Source organism: Cydia amplana, chromosome 14 (assembly GCF_948474715.1).
Source record: "Cydia amplana chromosome 14, ilCydAmpl1.1, whole genome shotgun sequence".
Lineage (NCBI taxonomy): Eukaryota > Metazoa > Arthropoda > Insecta > Lepidoptera > Tortricidae > Cydia > Cydia amplana.
The window spans coordinates 12,737,095-12,759,389 of record NC_086082.1 but is presented as its reverse complement, the minus strand read 5'-3'; the positions used below and the strand labels follow the sequence as shown (position 1 = coordinate 12,759,389).

Genomic DNA, 22,295 nt, shown 5'->3' with positions numbered 1-22,295 from the left:
CAACTGGTCTGTGATACAAATCGATTGATCACACACACAACACACAGACACACTCGCAACAACTCAATTGTTGGTGGTTAGGTACCTACATTGCGTGTTATGTGCTTTTTATTATATACTACTCTTAAAAATAATTAAATGGCTTGCGATATCAAAATTACGTTTAAATTAAACGTAGATTGCGCGATAATAAAAACGATAACAACCTAATGCCCAGTTTTTGAACAGTCGCCATCAGATATATCGGGGCGGCCGAGGTGCTCACAAATATCTGAACACGCCTCTATTATCAAGGCGCGATGTCAACATAGTAGTCTGTGCGGAAAAAGAGACGCGGAATGTATGGGAAGCAATTTTATTTTCATCCAAATCAACCATCCATCATTTTCATCGACGAAATCGGGTTTTGGCGCCCTTCGTTGAAGTTTTCAAGCGTATTTTCCACCCCCCCCCCCCCCCCCCTCTCGCTCTACACTAGATCCGGCCCTGAGCACAATGTAGTGCTTATGTCGAAGATTTAAAGATATACACGTACGAAAAGGTAATTCCTACTATTCGCACTCCTTATTTTCATCAAGCACACAACATCAAGCGGAAGTCTTAAGAAATAGGTAGAATTAAAAAAGTACTTTCGGCATGACATTTGACTTCATTTGACTTGCATTTCATTTGCATTTGGGCATCTATCACAGATTTCTCTTAATGCTATTTTTGCAAACATAATAATTTAAACAAATCGAGTTTAAGTCTGGACACCCAAATTAGGATAGATTATATTTTTCCTGAAACAACTTACTTAGTTTAATTAAAGGTTCGTACCAGCCTATCCAGTCAGCATGTATTAAGTAGCTGTTTTAAATTATATTGCGTATTTTCCGAATTTTAATTAAATGATAATGATAACTTCGGTAATATTTACAAAAATATCCTACCTACTTAGGTAAGGGCAATGTGGCTAATTCCTTTATAGGGGTATTTCCGTCTACGAGCGTATATTTCTTCCCATCTGCGTTTGATTGCTGAAACTAAAAGCAATCGCTGCTTTGTCGATGAAATTATCAATTTTGTTCGTTTTTCGAAAAAAAAACACTAGTGGACGTGGACGGAATAGTCCCTATGACGCAATTAGCCACATTGACCTTACTTCAAAAACAATTTTTTCAGTAAGTATATCTACACAATTACACATGCACTTCATATACGTTTTAGCCGTGAATCAACATGCAGCGAAAATTATCAAGTAGGTACCTATGTTATATGTTCCTTTTACTATTTTTAATTAAATAAGTAGTATATATTTTTTGTACTTATTGTAGTAATTAAATTTATATTAGGTTTAGTATGTTTCGATAGCTATAAATTACATACAATTTCAGGATACGGCCTGGTCTTAACTAAGCCTGATTTTCTACGAAGGAGAGAATATGTAATTATCTGCTTCTTACTAACATTTGCAATACTTGCCTTCCGAATACTTTGCAACACACTTCACAACTATCGCAGGTATAGAGTTTTTATATAATTACAGAATTTTGTAGCTCGCGTAGAAGTATTTTAACTATGTAGCGAGATGATAAATAGCATTGTGATAAGTGATGTTTAGATGTTGGTTTAAGCTGAGGTAGACCCAGGCGTGGTATTTTTGATTAAATATTGTGCGTAATTATTTATATAAACTTAATAGGAAATTTAATCTTGCACTTATAATGTAATATGTATATGTTCATGCAGGCACGAGATGCTACAAGTACGACACGAAATACCGATATGCGAATTACCTCCAAATTTAGGTAAGCTTATAGGCCAAATATAGGCTTTTAAATATATTATGTATATTATATACTTGATAAGTCTGAAGAGTGCAATAATAATACCTAAGATAGAGATTTATTCGCCACCATGTCGCCACTATAAAGTTCGAGTTATGACCACGGCACACATCTAAGAAGTAAATCTTCTCAGAGTGACCCATAATATGTTGCGCAGCCGCTTCGAAGGCCGCCAAAATATGTGACATGCTCTTATGGCTCTACGAATAAGATTGTGTCAGATATTTTTGCGGCCTTCGTTGTGTAACATACTATTTCAGGTGACTGTTTACAATGATGTGCATAGGCACGTACCAGCTGTCAGTTTTCGTAATATTTCAGGTCCCATCTCAGTAAATAGGACATACATAGACCTGGAAGATTTGGATGAGCATGCATTTCCAGAGGTAAAGTGGGGCGGGCAGTTCTCGCCACACGATTGCACCGCCCAACATAAAGTGGCCATTATAGTGCCTTTCAGGTACGTAGACTACAATTTTGTTAGTATTAGCAAACTTGTCTAGAAAGCTGAAAACCTGGGCAAAACCCTGTGGTGATTTATTTGAGTGATGACCCTGAATATTTGGTAACTAAGGTAAAAGGTACGTAGGTACTTAGTTAGATACAGTCAGCAGCAGAAGTTGCTAAGCGGGCGAGGTGTTCAAAATGATCTTGACGCGACTATAAGAGAATAAGCTAGAGCATGTCAAGGTGATTTTGAACACCGAGGTGTTCAAAATCACCTAAGCTAAGTTAAGTTGCTAAGCGGGCGAGCCCGCTTAGCAACTTCTGCTGCACTACTACTTGTACCTACTCTTAGCAAGGATTCTTACTGACTTCGTTTCTAAGATTATAATTATTGTGCACATGTATGTTAGTCTGTAAGGCCCATTTTCGATTTATTTTGATTTGATTTAGTTCTGTTGTTGTTTATTTATTAATGTATTTGTTATAGAGATCGCAAGCAGCAGTTGCCGATATTCCTAAACCACATGCATCAGTTCCTAATGAAACAAAAACTAGAATACGCTATATTTATCATCGAACAAGTAAGGTAAGACGTGTTTAAATAACAATAACTGATTTGTCTCTTGCGCAGCTTTTATTTAATTTGTAATGTTTGTTTGTACCTACTTAATATGTCTGTTCGGATCAATTCTTGCTAGCTAAATTAGACCCACTTCCCAATTTTCGATTGAGCTTGAACTGCACAAAGCTATAAGCTGTAAGCTGGGTAACAATGCAATATTAGATACGGTACGGTACCATCGAGCTGATCTGATGATCGACACAGGAGGAGGTGATAGGAACTCTGTGATAAAACAACGCAGCCTAAATGTGATTGGGTTTGTTGGAATTGGTTCGATGAGTATTGCCTGTTGAAAGAAAAGTACAGTTAGCGTTAATGCTTGTATAACAACCAGCCAAGTGCGAGTCGGACACGCGCACGGAGGGTTCCGCACCATCAACAAAAAATAGAGCAAAAAAATCGTGTTTGTTGTATGGGAGCCCCCCTTAAATATTTATTTTATTTTATTTTTAGTATTTGTTGTTATAGCGGCAACAGAGATAATTACATCATTTGTGAAAATTTCAACTGTCTAGCTATCGCGGTTCATGAGATACAGCCTGGTGACAGACGGACGGACGGATGGACTGACGGACGGACGGACAGCGAAGTCTTAGTAATAGGGTCCCGTTTTTTACCCTTTGGGTACGGAACCCTAAAAATGATATTTTTGACAAAATACTTATATGATATTGATTAGGTATTATTATAATTATTGACATTTCATACCTCTATACTGTGCGTGTAGACTAGAATTGTAGACCTATTACAGGTCAATTCACTAGAGCTGGCACGAATGGAATGAATGAGTGAATGAAAATATCTATGTCTGTATGACATTAACCAATAATAAAATGGTGGCTCTGACTGTATACCGATGCCGATGATGTGTCACTCATGCAATGAAAATTTCGTTCATTCCATTCGTGCCAGCTCCTGTGAATCGACCTGTACTTTCTCGCTGATGTTACAACAGGTATGACTACTTCAATCGTGGCAAGCTCCTGAACGTAGGTTTCCTGGAGAGCCAGAACGTGAGCCATTGGCAGTGCTTCATATTCCATGATATTGACTTACTACCGATGGACGAGCGGAACATCTACTCCTGCCCTCACGAGAAGCATCCAAGGCACCACGCTGCTGCTGTTGACCGACTAAATTTCAAGTAAATATAGGGAATGTTAAAAATAAAAGCAGACTTCTTGGACAGCTAGATGCAGGCTATATAGTTATTGGCAGTCAATGAATTAATTAATTAATGGCCATCAATTCTCATTCATTCGTCCCATACGAATGAGTGAGTGAATGAATTTTTCCATGACAATCACAACCATCTAGCAAACTTCTCCAAGTTGATGTTATAGCCAACGGTTTTTTTTGGGTGGTGGTAGTTCTCTTGTAAAATGAATAAAATATTGGTAAGTGTTCATTGCAGGCTTCTTTTCAACACCAAATTCGACGGAGTAACAGCCATGACACTGCAACAGTTCACCGACGTCAATGGTTTCAGCAACACATACTGGGGCTTGGTCAGTGAGAACAACGACATGATCTTAAGGTGAGCCTGTACTTTTTGCATTAGTATATTAATAAGATGCTTGCCAAGATTCCACAATACTATGGGACTGGGACGCACTTGTAGGTACAGTACTTACCTACGTATTTAGGAGATACGAGTACCCTAGTGGGCCACCACCACCTACCGCCTCTAACCAACGTAAATCAGCGTCCTGTGAGTTGTCGAATCTAGATGACTGGTTCATTAACAGTCAGGGATTTTAAATATTATGTCAAGTATTTTTGATTACAGACTGCATATGAAGGGTTACACCATATCAAGATACAACATGGCTATCGCTCGATATGCTTCGTTGTACCACAAGCGAAACCCAACCAACAAGAACCAACGGTAAGTATTGTATTAGTAAAAAATCTCTTTCATCATTATTACTACCATGAAAGTGACTAGTGAGGCTTCCTATTCTGGTAAACTACTTAACTAACCAAAAAATAGTGGAAGAAAATTAATCAGCTGACATAAGTCATAGTTTACTTATAAATATTTTTTAATTATAACTTTTAAAACAGATACAAATGGTTCATCGCTATGATGGAAGCCAAGAATACTCTAAAAAACGAGGGCCTGTCCACTCTAAAGTACTCCGTGAAGAGTGTCGTCCCCCACCGCCTCTATACCCACATCAAGGCGGACATCGGCCGGTCGCCCACCTACCATCAGCTGTCGAAGATAATCGAGAAATATAAAGAAGCGGACAGAATAAGCATGCGAGAAAGAATTGACAGTGTGAGGAAGGAGCTCATAGCTATGCTATAATTTCGCCAACATTTGTCACATATCTGGGCATTTTCAGTTAACAACGTTCACTGTCCCAACTGTTAACTGTCAACCTTACGGCCTTGCGGTGACCCATATGTGGGGCACGGGACAGTGAACGTGTTAAAAGTGTATTTATACTTTTTTGGAAAAGTTTTTCCATAAAATACAAATAGTATAGTATAGTTGATAGTTATCAATTTTTGCGTTATTTCTACTGATAATCACCAGGACTGTCGATTTAAAAGGAAAAAGATACAATTTTTATGACGCTGTTTCCTATACCTACATTTTGTATGGACCATCACAAAACTGACACCCGAAATTTGTATGAAAAACTGGGAATACCTCTACTTTTAGGGTTCCGTATTTTTCTTTACTTCAATCTGTCTGTGTCGTGATTCTGAGTTGAAATAAAATGTTGCAAATTTCTCGAATAACCGCATCTCCTCTTCTCTACAAATATTTTGAGATGGTCAAACATTTTGAGCGTTTTTTGTGCAAGATATTTTCAGGTAACTTCAAATCATCACATCTTAGATGACTGTGCCGGGATGATAAGTGAAATTATTCTATACATGTATCTATGCCTAATAAAAGAGCAGCTGTTTTAGTTTTATTTATTTTATTTCATTAAAATTGTCCAGGATTTAAAGGAAATTGGAAAACAAATTAAGTACCCACTAGCAATAGTACAATTTTCACAAATAATATTAGCCAGTTATACCTTTGAAAACACGACTAGTCGTTGAGAAATTTCAGTTGGTCAACCAAAAACATACAAATGAGAAAATCCTGCACGACGAAGAAACTCTGGCGAATGCAGTGCTAGCTCGCTTCATTTGCGAACTAAATATTTACAAAATGTCGCTGTTTGCGTGCATTTCCTGAAGTACTATGTTTTAAAGTGCGCATGCGTTTCGTGAAAGGCGAGCAACAGGAGTCAGGCTGCCTTTCTACTGAGGCGGAGATAAGAGGAATCGACCAATAGCATTAGTACAACTAAATCTAAATCCACGGGAGATGTGGATCACAACCAATGCTGATACTGGTTGATTCCTCTCATTTCCGCTCATCTCCGCCTCAATGGAAAGGCAGCATTCTTAGGACATTATAAATAGTATAATGACTGAATACATAAAACTTTTGCACTGGTAAACATCATGCTGTTAAGCTGGCGTAGCCTTCACCAAGACGGCTTGACTATGAAGATGGCGCGTCCAGCAACAGACGAGAGCTGACGCAGCGGGCCTGCGATCGTAGGGCTCTCGCGCCACGCGGTGCGGCGCAGATACCAAGATGGCGCCGCGCACACTAGTGTCAGGCCGAGGATGTCTTCAGGCAGATTGTATGGATGCTCGGGCCTTCTGGTTAAACAAATAACATGCTGATATTACATAATTATATTACTTTTATCTATATGAAAATGAATGAAAGAATGTTCTATCTATAGACTAAAACTAAAGTAACAGCTAGTAGACATCAATTAAAAAATGGTCTTATTAAAAGGCGGTAAAAATGACATGCCAAAGGTTGCTAGATTCTTCACCCGACCTCCAATTAAAATTGGTTATATACCAATGCAGAGGATTGGTTCCTAACCTGGGGGGTAATGACCCCGTGGGGGTAAAACTGGTATTTTACGGGAGTAATAAGCTAACCCAATATAACGATACAACAAACGTACACGTTTTATTTTTTATTACCATTGGGAGGAGGGGTAAAATCAATCAGGTTCCCTAGTTAGTCATAGGGGTGACCGGACTGAAAAGGTTAGGAACCACTGCTCTAAGGTATCGACATAGAATTAGAATAGACAAGAACAACTGTCAATCTTCAAAAGTGCGACCAAAAATGAAATGCAAGTGTGTGCGTAAATTGTCTATGTGAGATCAAAAATAGTGATGTCATGTTACAACATATTAATAATCTGTCGGTGTTTGATTACTTTATCGACTACTTTTTCAAATGTTTTATTTTAAACGTTAAAATTCTACGACATTATGATGTATAAAATAACACCTGCACACCGTGTGCTATCAAAATCGTTACAGCCTTATCTTAGTCTAACTCTTACTGTGTTGGAAGTTGGAAAGTGAAGTTTAAATTTACTGTTAAACATCTGCACCTTCAAAAAGGGTATAACAATCGTTATTATTTGAAGTCGGTTATCAAGGTTAATATCTTAATTATGTCTTGTGAAGAAATGATTACATAGCTATTAATATACCGACAAGTTATCGATACTGTCATCTGAACATTTTGTCAAGCCCTAGCGTAAAGTAACAGTTTATGTTTTTACACAAAATATTTTAAATTATTGAGTAATATAATAAAATATTAGCACACAAAGGAAGAACAACTTATAATCAACTGTATAAACCGGCTTCTTACACTTTTTATGCTGTTAATTTGACAAAATATCGTTTAGAAAATTTCGCTCGGAATATCATTATTCCTCTGAGGGCCTACCGCGAACCACGTTCGACGTGTTGCCTCTCTGTCGCACGTGTAAATTCGTACGTAAGTGTGACAGGGAGGCACCATTTCGAACGTGGTTCGCGGTAGGCCCTCTGAAATGAGTATTTGCTAGGTTTATTTGGCCCCGTGACACTGAAATCCGGTACACTACAAGACACTATCTTCATTGTATTACTTTATCAAATAGTTTTCTTCCGAATTTGTGTATATTTTTCAAATCGAAAATTACAGTGATACGCTCTTGGCCGTCCGCGGCCGTCGTCAAACTCAAAAATGGTCACGTTTTCTCGTTTGTAGTCTGACTCTTTCGCACTCATGCGATGTTCATATACGTGATGGCTTCCCTTTCGCACACTTCAGCTGTCTGTCAAGCGCGAGCGCGAGAATGACAAGTCTGTGGGTATCGACCGGGATAAATGCCACTATGGGGTTATTGCGTCTATTTGAGGCAATAAGCCCTTTTTTTCAAGGTGAATTACAAGAGCTCTCGTCATCTAGTGATAAAAGCCTGCTACTTGGTAATAAAACGTAACATAGAGGGTGAACCGACCAATCATATTCGTGAAATAACGAAATAGATGCAATTATCCCATAATTGCATTAATCCCGGTTGACCTTACATGTTGGAATGGCACCAGAAAAAAGGAAAAAGGAAATTAACTTTTATAATTATAAGACACACTTTGATGTCCGCCAAGTTAGATAATTAATATGAATTAAGGTTCCACTTACTTTTGCACTTCCGTTTTAATATCTTTCTCCTTAATTTGCCTTGCCTTGCGAGTAGGCGTAGTGGCTCTGAACCTGTAATATTTCGGCATATTTTTAATTTTAAATTTGATAAAAAAAACATTCACTTAAGCTATGATATTCAAATAAAATAGGTATGTTTATTTATGATTTGTCATAGCAGAAGCGATTTCATAATTACTTAAAAAGAGAAAGTGTTGACATTTGATACGTCTGTTATACTTTTTTTTTATTTGCGATAGGTAACCTAAAGTGTCATTCAATAGAACTTGCTAACTTTGTCAACAAACCGCCATACTAAAATTGACACTGAATGTCAAATTACTAGTAACTTTTGTTTACATAGTTAGCAAGTACTCATTGATATAGAATAAAGTATTAAGTCAGTGCAAGTACTATTGAATGACACTTTACCCCATTATACCCAACCACCAGTTACAGAAAAAATGCAGAAAAATCTATGAGAAAAACCATACCTAATACCCAGGGGTCGGACAAAAAGTGCGGATGACGTCAAACCACTTATAGGATGATTTCAAATAGTATTTTTGATTTTCATAAACAATTATCACTTATCATTTATCAACCTCTTTATTAAACGATATCGCCACTTGAAATGAGTAAGTACGTTTTTGACTGACACATTGTCAATCAGATGAACAATAAATTGACTTCGTTATTGTTTAGCTATTGTATCTTCACGATTATATTTAGCTAAAATTTATATTTACTAATGTTTAAGAAAACGCTCTAAAATGTCATCTTTACTCGAATATTGTGGCAAGTTTCGTGAAATTTATTTTATTCACTACATCACCCTACCACCTGTATTATTAATTCCATGGATTTATTTACGATTATTTTGTTACTTCATTAATACTACTTTGTTACTACATGTCACACGGAAGTTTAAATACAAACTCAACCTGTGTGCAAGATTACGTCATTTTTACGTCATCCGCACTTTTTGTCCGACCCCTGCTAATACCCAAAGAGAATGTTCACCAAAGAATACAATACTCACGTCAAGAGTCTTAATGTCATTCTGTGTCATTCTCAAACACTGTTCTCAAATTATTTATTGCATTTTCTTTAGTGATTATTTATTTTAATTGGGTTCATGTCTTAATTCGTATTTTATATACACCATGCCTCCTATCGTTCGAATTCTAGTATTGTTGTGTCTCGCTGCCATTATTATGAACACATTCCATGGTTTCTTCAATAGCTCATATTCTGCTAAATCCTATGAGGCTTATAATAACGAGTTTACCCTGGCAGTTTCTCCGGAAACATATGAATCAACTGAATATGTGAACAACAACGCTACTTCTAGCAGCAAAAGTACCACCGCAACGTCTAGCACTTATTTACAGAATGCTTCAGTTGAAGGTAAGTAAGTACACTTAACTTTAAGACGAAATAGGAGCTGAGATTTAAATATTTTAGGTAAATATACCCGTCTCGCTAACGGAAGCGGCTCCTAAAACTAGTGCGATAAAGACAAGGCGAAAAATCCTGCGTAAAAATCTCAAAAATCGAGGTTTCGTACTCGACTGTTTCCTCCTCCAAAACTTAACCATTCGTAACCAAATTTATAAATCTAAATGATTATGAAATTATCTATGTCGGACCGTTTTCATTTTTTGGCTAATTGATATCAATTTTGAATACCACGCCTCTCATTGCGGCATAGTCAATTAGGCCATTTTGGCCATTTTTGAAGGGCTCTAGCACCTTAAAAAACATAAATATCAAAAAAAGCTAAACGGTCCGACACAGATATTGACAATATTAATCTGTGTTGAAAAAATCATTGCTCTACCTTCAAAACCCACGGAGGAAACAGTCGAGTACGTTTGTATGGAGAAATGACCACTCACTCCTGTTGGCTCTTAAAGGTACAAAACAAAGAGTAAAGTAATTATAATAGGTACAAACGCTGATAGTGACCAATAAAATGAACCATTTATGGATAATTACCATTGTATCAATCAAATTAGCATAAGTTTTAAATGAATAAATATTATCTTATCTTATCTTATTTAAACCATATACTATTACTTATTCTGTGCCATTACCATATTACTTACGAACTATAAGTAGGTACATAGTTTTTTTAGCATTAGTAAAAAGGTCAACAATCTTAACGTGTTTTTTTTATTGAAAAACACTTTTTAAAAATAAGTCACGGCATATTTGTAACAATTATGAATCATATACGATAATTTACATTCTTTTGCTTTCATATAATACATAAGTAAAGTTAGGTACCTACTGGTTTTTAAAAAGCGATTTCAATTAAAAGACACGTCAAGATCGCGTAGTCTTTTTCTAATGCTTATAAAAGCTTAAAGGGAGTACGTACTTAATACTTAACTAACGACAAAATAGACATAAAGGACAATAAAAGTGCCAAACAGGGACTCTTACAATGATCTAACGAGATTAAATTCCTCGTAAATCATAACGTACATTCTGGATTTTAGATAAAATATAGGATAAAATATTTTATATTATGATTCAGAGTATTTTCAGACATAGACCTAGATGTGGTGGCGAAAAAATATCCCGTGGTGCGTAAGGGCGGTTTGTACATCCCGTCCAATGTTACCACGACGTGGTACAAAGTTGCTATCATAGTGCCATACAGGTTTGTATCATTCTTTTTCCACATTTTTTTTTTCGACAATTTTGACCAAAACTCAACGTTTTTTGCTCCTCATGACCTTGCATTTTTTACAGTCTGTTTTCGCGTCTCTAGATCCCCGAATTATGTCCACTTTCTGGTCCGAGACAAGCATAGTGGAAATTGTTTTTCGCACTTAATGTGGCCTTGTGGTTTAGTACATATTAAGTTTTGGTTTCTCAATATTTCATTCGTGTGTTTTACAGGGATCGCCAAAAGCATCTGGCGACATTCATAAAGTACATGCATTCGTTTCTTATGAAGCAACAAATAGAATATGGAATTTTTATCATCGAACAAGCAGGTACGTATAGTCATTGTCACCAATTCATCGTAACGCCATCCGAAAGGCTAGTAAACAATGTATACAAATGTATATATTTAAATAATGACGTGGCTCTTCGTTCACATTTCTCATTCCGATACATATTAACTTTTCGATTGGCGTTTACGGATTAACGAATTGTCACGATGGCTACGCCCCCACACCTTCTATACACCATCAATGGTCTTAAAACTACAAAAGCTCACAAACTCATTCTGGTTCTCAAAAACATTCTCTGGGAGTTCTGGGACCTTTGCAGCCTTTATCATAAGACAAGTACACCTAGGTTGGACCTTTTTAACTCCTGCTGATAATTTTCTCTCAATTAATAAATATATTATCATTTATGACCAGGAACGCGTCCGTTCAACCGCGGCCAGCTCATGAACGTGGGGTTTTTGGAGAGCCAGAAGATGGGTAGCTGGGAGTGCTTCATCTTCCACGATGTGGACTTGCTGCCGCTCGACCGGCGGAACCTGTACCAGTGCGACAAGCAGCCTCGACGCTTGGCCGCTGCCGTCGATACGCTCGGTTTTGAGTGAAGTGATAATTATTATATACATTACTAGCGACCCGCCCCTGTTTCGCACGGGTTAATAAATAAACCTTCCTCTTATTGAATCACTCTATCTATTTAAAAAAACCGCATCAAAATCCGTTGCGTAGTTTTAAAGATCTTAAGCATACATAGGGACAGACAGACAGCGGGAAGCGACTTTGTTTTATACTATGTAGTGATAATACTTACCTATCGTTGCTGAGGCGACGGAATCAGCTTTCCGTACTACTATATACTCACCAAAACAACTACACGCTGAATCAAAATGTCCAGTGGAGTTTAAGTGTAGGCGATTATAATCAGAATATTCCTCAGAACACTCAATGGTTTCCTTTCATTCGTTTCGCTATTAAACGTGACCACTTATTCTGCATCGGCACCTGTTGTCGGTGCGTCATATTTAGCACAATTAGCCACCAATTTTGACCCCTCTTTCAGGCTACCGTATGGTATATTTGGCGGTGTGACAGCTATGACGTTGGAGCAATTCAAGAAAGTCAACGGCTACTCAAACCGCTACTGGGGCTGGGGCGCCGAAGACGACGATATGTTTCACAGGTTGCTTATCCTCGTCCAACCCAAGCATTTTTAAGGAACTTCAGGATTCTGCCCAATGCTCTCAAGTTTTGTCCCGATTTTCTGGGCTGCAACTACATAAAATAAAGCGTTCTTTATTTAGAACATTGAGCAGGACGAGATTAGTCACGCATCGTACCATCTTCAAGTTTGTTACCTGGAAGTTCGTAATCCTTATTGCCGAGACAATAAGTATTGTGGCCTACTCCACATCAGTATCAAAATTACGCAGATTAAATAAATCTACAAAACCTTCTTCGTTTGGACCCACAACGAAAGTCGACAACATGGCGGCGCGCGAGCCGGCAACCGTTGCTAGGCAACGATCGTCGCTCGCGCCGATGCCGCGCGCACCGCGCCCCTCCGTCAGTGTTACCTACGTCACGGGAACTATCGCACGCGCATTACCCGCTGAAATCCTATCCGTGTACCGACTGTGACATCTTATTATAAATACTGTGACACTAACCAAAGACTCATCGACTAATGATATAATGGTGTGGTGCATGAACCTAACGAGTGTTTTAGTGAACTGTGTGTGCTCTTGCTAACCGCTTGTTTGAATACTAACGTTACCTAACAAATAATAAACACTGTAATTATAGAAATTACATATTGTTTACGAGTGCGTGCATTTATCATTTACGATCCACGTAGGTTCAACACCCACACTGGTGACCACGACAACAAGAACATGGCTGATAATAACCTGAACAGCGATAATTCTGTCAATATGCCTCCGGAAAACGACGTCGAAACGAACGGGCCACAGCAAGCCGGCGGCATAGCACCCGTCTCGCTCCCACCTGCGCAGCAAAACACCGCGCCCGCCTCGCTCATCGCCCCGCCAACTACGCACCCGCCCGGCGTTTCTACGACCCAGCCGAACAACGCCGAAGCTGAACTTTCTCAACTTACGCAGGCAAGTTTATTCCGAATTGGAATTAAAGTACCAGCGTTCTGGGCGGATAACCCTGCGGTGTGGTTTGCGCAACTAGAGGCTCAGTTCGATCTCGCACGTATCACATCCGACTCGACTAAATTTTATCACGCTATGGCGCATCTAGAACGTGAAATCGCTGCAGAAGTAGAGGACGTTATTATTAACCCGCCGAAGGAAAACAAATACCTTACGCTAAAAACTGAGTTGATACGTAGACTGTCCGTATCACAACAACAAAAAGAGAAGCAGCTTTTGATGCATGAGGAGTTGGGTAGTAGAAAACCATCTCAGTTTCTCCGCCACCTGATTCACCTCGCTGGCCCAACCAAATTACCAGAAAATTTCATACGCACCGTCTGGTCGAGCCGGCTCCCACTCCACTTGCAAACTGTAGTAGCTCAACACCCTGACATACCTCTGGCAAAATTGTCTGAATTAGCGGACCACATTCACGAGATTGCCTCGCCTAGCCCTCGCATCGCGGAAGTGTCACCCACAGCTGCCCAATCGCAACCCCACTTACCCGTCGCCACGCCTTCAACGTTGTCAGCGCACAACCCATACTCTACGCCGCACCCGACGTCGCCTCTAGAGACGATGTCCTCACAGATCGCTGAACTCACCCGACAGATGGCAGCTCTCACCAGCCACGTGTTTGAAGTTCGCTCTCGCTCCCAGACCAGGTCATCCCGTCGGAGCAATAGCCGTTCACGCTCCAAGTCCGGGGCACGCTCTCAAGCGCGCGACGGCGTGTGTTGGTACCATCGTAGATTCGGCTCGGAGGCAACGAAGTGTACCCATCCCTGCGAATATGAGACGGAAAACTAGCGCGGCAGCCTCAAGTGGCCGAAAATGACTGCCCTACGCTACCCGGCCGCCTCTTCGTAACAGATAAAAACAGTAAAGTACAATTTCTAATCGACACGGGAAGCGATCTTTGCGTTTACCCTCGATCAGATGTCAGAGGTCGTCGATCCAAAACCGACTTCGAGTTATACGCCGCAAATGGTTCTATCATAGCAACATACGGATATGCTCACCTGGAACTGGATCTGGGCCTGCGGCGATGCTATCGCTGGCGATTCATTGTTGCGGACGTCACGAAAGCCATAATCGGAGTCGATTTTCTGTCTCACTATAACCTCCTCGTTGACTGCACCAACAAGCGCCTCATAGATTGCCTAACGTCGCTGCATTCCCCAGCGAAACCCGTTCCACCATCAAACACGATATCCTCAATCAAGACTATCATTGGAGAATCAAGATACTACGATATTTTACGTGACTTCCCTGATGTCACTCGTCCGGCCGGCACCCACCGTCAGTTGAACCACGGCACTGTTCATCACATACGTACAACACCCGGTCCCCCAGTCGTCAGCTCACCTCGTCGCCTAGCGCCCGATAAGTTGAAGATAGCGAAAGCGGAATTTCAGTCGATGCTCGAAAGTGGAACAGCTCGACCTTCTGAAAGTTCATGGTCTTCACCCTTGCACCTCGCACCGAAAAAAGACAACGGATGGCGTCCATGCGGTGACTATCGGATGCTCAACGCCCGCACCATACCTGATTGCTACCCCATCCGTCACATACATGACTTTACACAGAACATCACAGGCTGTAAAGTATTCTCCACCATCGATCTTGTAAAAGCCTACAACCAAATCCCAGTCAATGAAGGCGACATCCCGAAAACGGCTATCACTACGCCATTCGGCATGTACGAGTTCCCCTTCATGACCTTCGGACTCCGAAACGCTGGTCAGACGTTCCAGAGGTTCGTGGACGAGATGACGCGGGGACTAGACTTCTGCTACACATACCTGGACGATTTTCTGGTGTACTCTACGTGTCATGAAGAGCATGAAGAACACCTCCGCCAGCTGCTCTCCAGACTCCAGCAATACGGGATGGTTATAAACACATCCAAGTGTGTGTTCGGGAAGTCGCAAGTTACTTTCCTCGGTTACAGCATTTCGGCAGACGGCATCAAACCTCTGGAAGCAAAGGTTCAGGCCATTAAGGATTACCCAGTACCCAAGACGGTAAAGGAGCTTAGAAGATTCTTGGGCATGCTTAATTTTTACCGCCGCTTCATCCCACATGCAGCCAAACTCCAAGCGCCGTTGAACGCTTTCTTGACTGGCTCCGTAAAAGGCTCACACCCCGTGGACATATCGGGCGATGCACTCAAAGCATTCGAGGACTGCAAGCAAAGCGTATGCGATGCAGCACTCCTGGCACATCCAGACTGCAATGTTCAGCTCTCTTTGGTCACAGATGCGTCTGACACATCGATTGGCGCAGCCATACATCAATACAAAAATGGAGCATGGCAGCCTCTGGCATTCTTTTCGCGCAAATTAACTACAGCACAGCAAAAATATTCTCCTTATGACCGGGAACTTCTTGCCATCTACGAATCCGTACGCCACTTCAGACACATGCTAGAGGCAAGAGACTTTACTGTGTTTACCGACCATAAGCCCATCACTTTTGCTTTCACCACAAGACGCGACAAGTGCTCGCCAAGGCAGTACCGTTACCTTGATTACATCGCCCAGTTCACAACAGATATTCGCCATATCTCTGGCATAGATAATTCAGTTGCCGACGCGCTGTCACGTATAGCATCCATCGCAGTAACCATAGACTACAAGGCACTTGCAGAAGATCAGGATTCAGATTCTGAACTGCAGGACCTCCTAACTAATGGTTCCTCCTTGCGACTGAAAAAAGTGAACACCGAAGGCGCAAGCATATACTGCGATCTCTCTCAAAGCGCACCAAGACCTTATTTGACACCACCGTTCCGCAAACAGGTGTTTGACAGCATTCACAATTTAAGCCACCCAGGCGCCGCAACATCCGCCAAATTAATCGCTGACAGATATGTGTGGCCCGGCGTTCGTCGCGATTGCAAGACCTGGGCACAGAGTTGCCCAGACTGCCAGCGCAGCAAAATACATCGCCACACTTCAGCTCCACTTACTCCGATACAAACCCCTTCCGATCGCTTTTCCCATGTACATATGGACCTCATCGGCCCCCTTCCCGTCTCTTCAGGCAACAGGTACTGCCTCACCGTCATCGACCGGTTCACAAGATGGCCTGAGGTGTACCCACTACCAGACATGACGGCAGAGACGTGTGCAAAAGCCTTTGTCTTCGGCTGGGTGGCACGTTTTGGCTGCCCAAACAAAATAACGACAGATCGTGGAAGACAGTTCGAGTCGCAACTATTCAAAAGCATCGCAGGTTTCCTCGGCTCCAACCATTGCCCGACAACATCATACCACCCTGAGTGCAACGGCATGATCGAACGTCTGCATAGACAGCTAAAAACCGCAATCATGTGCCATAATAACCCACAATGGTCAGAGATCTTACCACTCGTACTCCTGGGAATAAGGAGTGCCTGGAAGGACGACCTCAAAACATCGGCAGCAGAACTGGTTTACGGCGAACCCCTCAGATTACCAGGTGAATTCTTCAACCCATCCACCAACCTGGACATCGACGTTACTGACTTCGCCTCTCGCCTGCGTAGACATATGGCTAACCTGAGCCCAGTTCCAGCATCGTGGCATACAACAAAGACGTTTTATGTACCAAAGGATCTGCTCTCTTCGGAATACGTTTACCTGCGTCAGGGCCCCGGCCGAAGATCCCTGGAAGCTCCATACTCTGGTCCATACAAAGTCCTGGAGAGATGCCAGAAAACTTTCAAAATAGATATACAGGGCAAAGAGTCAACAGTTACAATAGACAGATTAAAACCAGCTTACCTGCTTCGCAACTCCTGCAATCAGCCACAACTACAACCAGATAGAGTCCCCGATAAACAGACCAGAAGCGGCCGAGTAGTTCGATTTCCAGCTCACCTAGATCACTATCGCCCGTGAAACGGTCTCGGCGGGGGAGTATTTGTGGCCTACTCCACATCAGTATCAAAATTACGCAGATTAAATAAATCTACAAAACCTTCTTCGTTTGGACCCACAACGAAAGTCGACAACATGGCGGCGCGCGAGCCGGCAACCGTTGCTAGGCAACGATCGTCGCTCGCGCCGATGCCGCGCGCACCGCGCCCCTCCGTCAGTGTTACCTACGTCACGGGAACTATCGCACGCGCATTACCCGCTGAAATCCTATCCGTGTACCGACTGTGACATCTTATTATAAATACTGTGACACTAACCAAAGACTCATCGACTAATGATATAATGGTGTGGTGCATGAACCTAACGAGTGTTTTAGTGAACTGTGTGTGCTCTTGCTAACCGCTTGTTTGAATACTAACGTTACCTAACAAATAATAAACACTGTAATTATAGAAATTACATATTGTTTACGAGTGCGTGCATTTATCATTTACGATCCACGTAGGTTCAACACCCACAGTATTATACCTACATATAGATTTGTTTATTTGTTTATTTGTTTATTTATTAGGATCACCAACAGAAGATACAATTTACATACGAGTATACGTTACAAACTAAGAGGGCACATTTATTATTGATCCCCCACTTAAAGGCAATCACAGCATGCATTAAGTATTATAATGTTTAATTTAAACTGTAAGTTAACTCTCAGAAAAAGACTAAGCTTAAATTACAATAATTTAGAAAAAGTACCTATAAAATACTAATTAACAACTTAACATTAACAATAAATTTTCCACACGACGCAACTAAGGTGAGTTAGACGAGCTAGCTGAGGTTGCCAACAGATAATAATTTGTTTTTAAATAAGGCTTCACTGTCGTGAAACACATCCAATGAGGGGACATTGTTAGCATGCTTGTTGTATAGGCGAGCCAGGCGAGGCAAAGGGGAATGAGCTAATAGGTTAGTTCGACTACGACGCACATAAAGTAAGGCACAAGGGTAACGTGGCAAACGAGACGGCACTTTCAGCCCTATCTGACTAACCATATGCATGCAATCAATCCTGCCGTTCAGAAGCTTGTGCAAGAACATTAGGTCCAGCATAATACGCCTACTACTAAGAGATATTAATTTAAATTGTTTTAGTCTAGTCTAGTCCTTGGCAGCCCGTTCCAAAGCGATACGCAAGATGTCTAGTAAACCGTTTTTGCAATCGTTCAATCCTTTCAATATGTACTTTATAACTAGGATTCCAGATAATGCTACAGTATTCTAGTTTACTTCTTACAAAACAGTTAAAAAGAGTCACCATTGTTGAACATTCTTTAAACTCCCTAGCACATCTTAACACAAACCCTAGAGATTTAAAGGCAGCATTTATTGTCTTATCTACATGACTCACAAAACGTAGTTTGCTGTCCATTGTGACACCCAAGTCTCTTATTTCATTGACTTCCTGCAAAGCTTTGTTAAGAATGATGTACTCTGATGGAATAGGATTTTGTTTCCGATTAAATTTTATGTGGTAACATTTACTGGGGTTAAGTACCATTTTGTTAGTCCTACACCACTTTACCAATACGTCCACGTCCTCTTGTAACAGATGGACGTCCGATAGATTTTTTATTACCCGTACCAATTTTAGATCATCCGCAAACAGCGATACGGCCGAATTATTGAATATACAGGTAATGTCGTTAATAAATATGTTAAAAAATAATGGCCCCAAATTAGACCCCTGTGGTACACCGGAGAGTGCAATGTAACAGTCAGACTGAGTGCCTTCTATTACCACAGTTGAAGGCCTGCCTTGAAGGTAAGATTGGCACCAGTTAAGTAAACTACCTGCAATGCCGAAACTGTGCAATTTATTAATTAAGATTTTGTGATTAACTTTGTCAAAAGCCTTCGAAAAGTCAGTGTAAACCGCGTCTACCTGATGACCACCATCGACAGCTTCTGTAAGGTTAGTGACGTAGCTAAAAAGATTTGTACAAGTAGATCGCTTAGGCATAAACCCATGTTGATATGGAGAGAGCCCGCCTTTGACATGATCAAATAGTGCAGCATACACCAGCCTTTCGAACACTTTGGCCACCGAAGACAATATGGAAACGGGTCTATAATTTGCAACTAATTCCCGACGGCCGCTTTTAAATACCGGAATAACTCTGGCTCGTTTCCACGCTGATGGGAATAACCCTGACTTTAGAGACGCATTATATATAATCATAAGTGGCATGGAAAGTGACTTAGCGCAGTTTTTTAGAAATACGGGGGGAATATCATCTGGGCCTTTACCCTTCGTAGCATTTAATCTCCGCAATTGTAATTCAACCTCAAACTGTGTGAAAGATAACTCACCAGATACATCACCCGTCCGTATTACAGCTAGTTCCCCGCTACTCAAATTTGGTTGATTTACACTATTATTCGTGTCGCTGTCATCATACACTGAACTAAAATGCTCTGCAAATAAGTTTCCAATCTCACTAGAATTACTAGCTTGTTTATCCTCATACAACATGACTGGAGGATAATTTGAACTATTTTTACGCATGTTCTTAATATGGGTCCAGAAATACTTAGGATTTTTTTTAAATCTGTTTTTCTATAGAATTTATGTAACTATTGTAGCATGTTTTCATAATCTTTTCACAGTCAACCCTCAGGTAATCAAACTCTAGTTTATCTAGTGGATTTTGGTACTTTTTAAATCTAACGTGATATTTATGTTTTCTATTTAAAAGATATATTAGATGGGTTGAGTACCATACTGGAAAGGCACGGTTGCAATTGTGCTTTGTCATGGGCACATTTATTTTGATAATATCACGCAAAATCTCGTAGAATCTTTCTACCATTTCATCGATATCGCTATATTTGTCTAGTATGTCGTGCCATGAAATTTTATTTAACTCCCTTACAATAATGTCATAGTCAGCTTTATAAAAATTAAAATTGGAACTAGATTTATTTATCCTAGGCATTATTTTATCAGGTAATTCAATTACTAAGTCTAACGGCGGGTGAAAAACATCTATGTGTTTAATCGGAGATAAGCTTTCTGAGACTTTAAGAACTTCCTCATTACACAGTGCCAAATCCAAAATACGGCCTCTCGAGTTAGTCACCGCGTTGAATTGCTTAAAATCATTTAACAACATAAAATCAACCAAAGTACTTTTAAGCAAGCAGTTATTATATTGAGTAGGCCTAGTATATGAAGCATCAGCAGTCCACATTATACCACTGAGGTTAAAGTCCCCCACTATTATAGTATATTTACATGGAATCTCAAGAACATTATTTGCTTTATCAACAAATTCATCCAACGTTTTTTTCGAGATCGGAGGAGGCAAATAAACTGCGCATAACCTTAACTTGTCTACCTGCCCACCACACTTTATGTCTAATGTGACCCACAAGTCCTCACACTCACGATCACCATAGATCCACCGATGGTCATGGTCAATCAAGATCAGGGGCGGCGTTAGGCGTTAGGCGACGAGAGCCACAGCCTAACTGCATCGCGGTCTGTGTCGCCTCACGCCCTAATGGTTTATGCCCTTTATGTATAATTTGTCCACCAGAGGGCCTCGCAAATTCGGCAAAATGTACCTTGCCCACATCAAATTTTCGCCTTGCGCCGCCACTGAATTCAAGATTGTTACTGTTAGTGCGTGCGCAGACATATTGTCGCAGTTCTCACGTCACGTCATCGCTATATTTTAAAACATCAGATACTGCGAAAGTTAGAAAGGCTGACACTCTGTTGCCTAAATCGGAATAATTAATTTATTCAAGAAAGGTAGAAATAACAACATGATTTTCTTATACCTAGTCTACATTCATACCTCAGGTACGTTCTATATCTTCTAATTCTCATTCTTACAGGTTACGGATGATGGGTTACCGTATCACACGTTACAATATGTCCGTAGCTCGGTATACTATGCTCAGCCACTCGAAAGCACTGCCCAACCCTAAAAGGTTAGAAGACTTAACTGGTCAGCCAACTAAGTATAGTCTGGTTTTCACAACTTGTCAGTCCCGGGACCAGTGTAAAACGACATAGGTATTAAAACGGCGTCGGCAAATGTCGGTATATTACCTGATCGTCCCTTAATACGATACCGAAATTGAATAGAGTCTGTGCGGACGGAAAGAGAAGAGTCGTGGAATGTATGGGGCCCAACCCAATACAATCCACTACTCTTCTCTTTCCGTCCGCACAGACTCTACCTACCTACTGGTATATTTGTATGGAACATATACTTGGTCAAGCAGATCTTGTCAGTAGAAAAAAGCGGCAAATTTGAAAAATGTAGGCGCGAAGGGATATCGTCCCATAGAATATTTGAATTTCGCGCCTTTTTTTACTGACTAGATTTGCTTGACCAGCTATAATTATTATACTTACCGGTATTCGGTCCCTGATTAAGCGAGTTCTACTGCGTTTGTTTTTCTGTTTCCAGAATGCATCTGTTGCCAGGAATGAAAAATAAAAGCAAGAAAGACGGATTATCGTCGCTCGAATACGTGGTTATTAAGAGAAACCTTCACCAACTGTACACGCACATCATCGCGAACATCAAGGAGAAATTGGACAGCATTGACCTACCATATCTCGCAAACCAGCTGTTTGGTGATAAATTGTAAATGCAAGTGACTGAAAGAAAAAAGGCAAAGGAAAGGAAAGGGGTACTCAAAGGATTGTCTCATTTCAAACATAGACAGAGAATCATACTATCTTTGTCTTACACTAGTACTAGCACCCAATAGAAAAGGATGAGTATAGTTTTCCTAATTGTAACTGACTGATAAATTGGTTTGACCAACTATTCTAGCAATTTTTTTCCAAATA

At 40.6% G+C, this 22,295-nt stretch overlaps 3 protein-coding genes across 4 annotated transcripts; 2 read left to right on the top strand and 1 right to left on the bottom strand.

The window, feature by feature from the left end:
• Positions 1-1,738: 1,738 nt before the first annotated feature.
• On the top strand, positions 1,739-5,212 carry LOC134654357 (beta-1,4-N-acetylgalactosaminyltransferase bre-4-like). Its single transcript, XM_063509821.1, has 7 exons — positions 1,739-1,790; positions 2,151-2,289; positions 2,764-2,862; positions 3,854-4,042; positions 4,313-4,435; positions 4,688-4,786; positions 4,966-5,212. Exons 1-7 carry the CDS (start codon positions 1,739-1,741, stop codon positions 5,210-5,212), a joined length of 948 nt encoding a protein of 315 aa, XP_063365891.1.
• A 1,176-nt stretch (positions 5,213-6,388) lies between these two features.
• Positions 6,389-8,611, bottom strand: LOC134653848 (uncharacterized). Of its 2 annotated transcripts, none has more exons than XM_063509211.1 (2): positions 8,426-8,611; positions 6,389-6,579 (listed from the first exon to the last, which is right to left on the bottom strand). In XM_063509211.1, exons 1-2 carry the CDS (start codon positions 8,512-8,514, stop codon positions 6,399-6,401), a joined length of 270 nt encoding a protein of 89 aa, XP_063365281.1. In that variant the 5' UTR covers positions 8,515-8,611; the 3' UTR covers positions 6,389-6,398. The 2 variants fall into 2 exon arrangements, with proteins under 2 accessions (XP_063365281.1, XP_063365282.1); XM_063509212.1 differs by having other exon boundaries at positions 6,389-6,576.
• A 980-nt stretch (positions 8,612-9,591) lies between these two features.
• LOC134654356 (beta-1,4-N-acetylgalactosaminyltransferase bre-4-like) lies at positions 9,592-22,090 on the top strand. Its single transcript, XM_063509820.1, has 7 exons — positions 9,592-9,835; positions 10,973-11,096; positions 11,339-11,436; positions 11,812-11,995; positions 12,455-12,574; positions 21,326-21,421; positions 21,907-22,090. The coding sequence occupies exons 1-7, from the start codon at positions 9,592-9,594 to the stop codon at positions 22,088-22,090; spliced, it is 1,050 nt and encodes a 349-aa protein (XP_063365890.1).
• Positions 22,091-22,295: the final 205 nt, after the last annotated feature.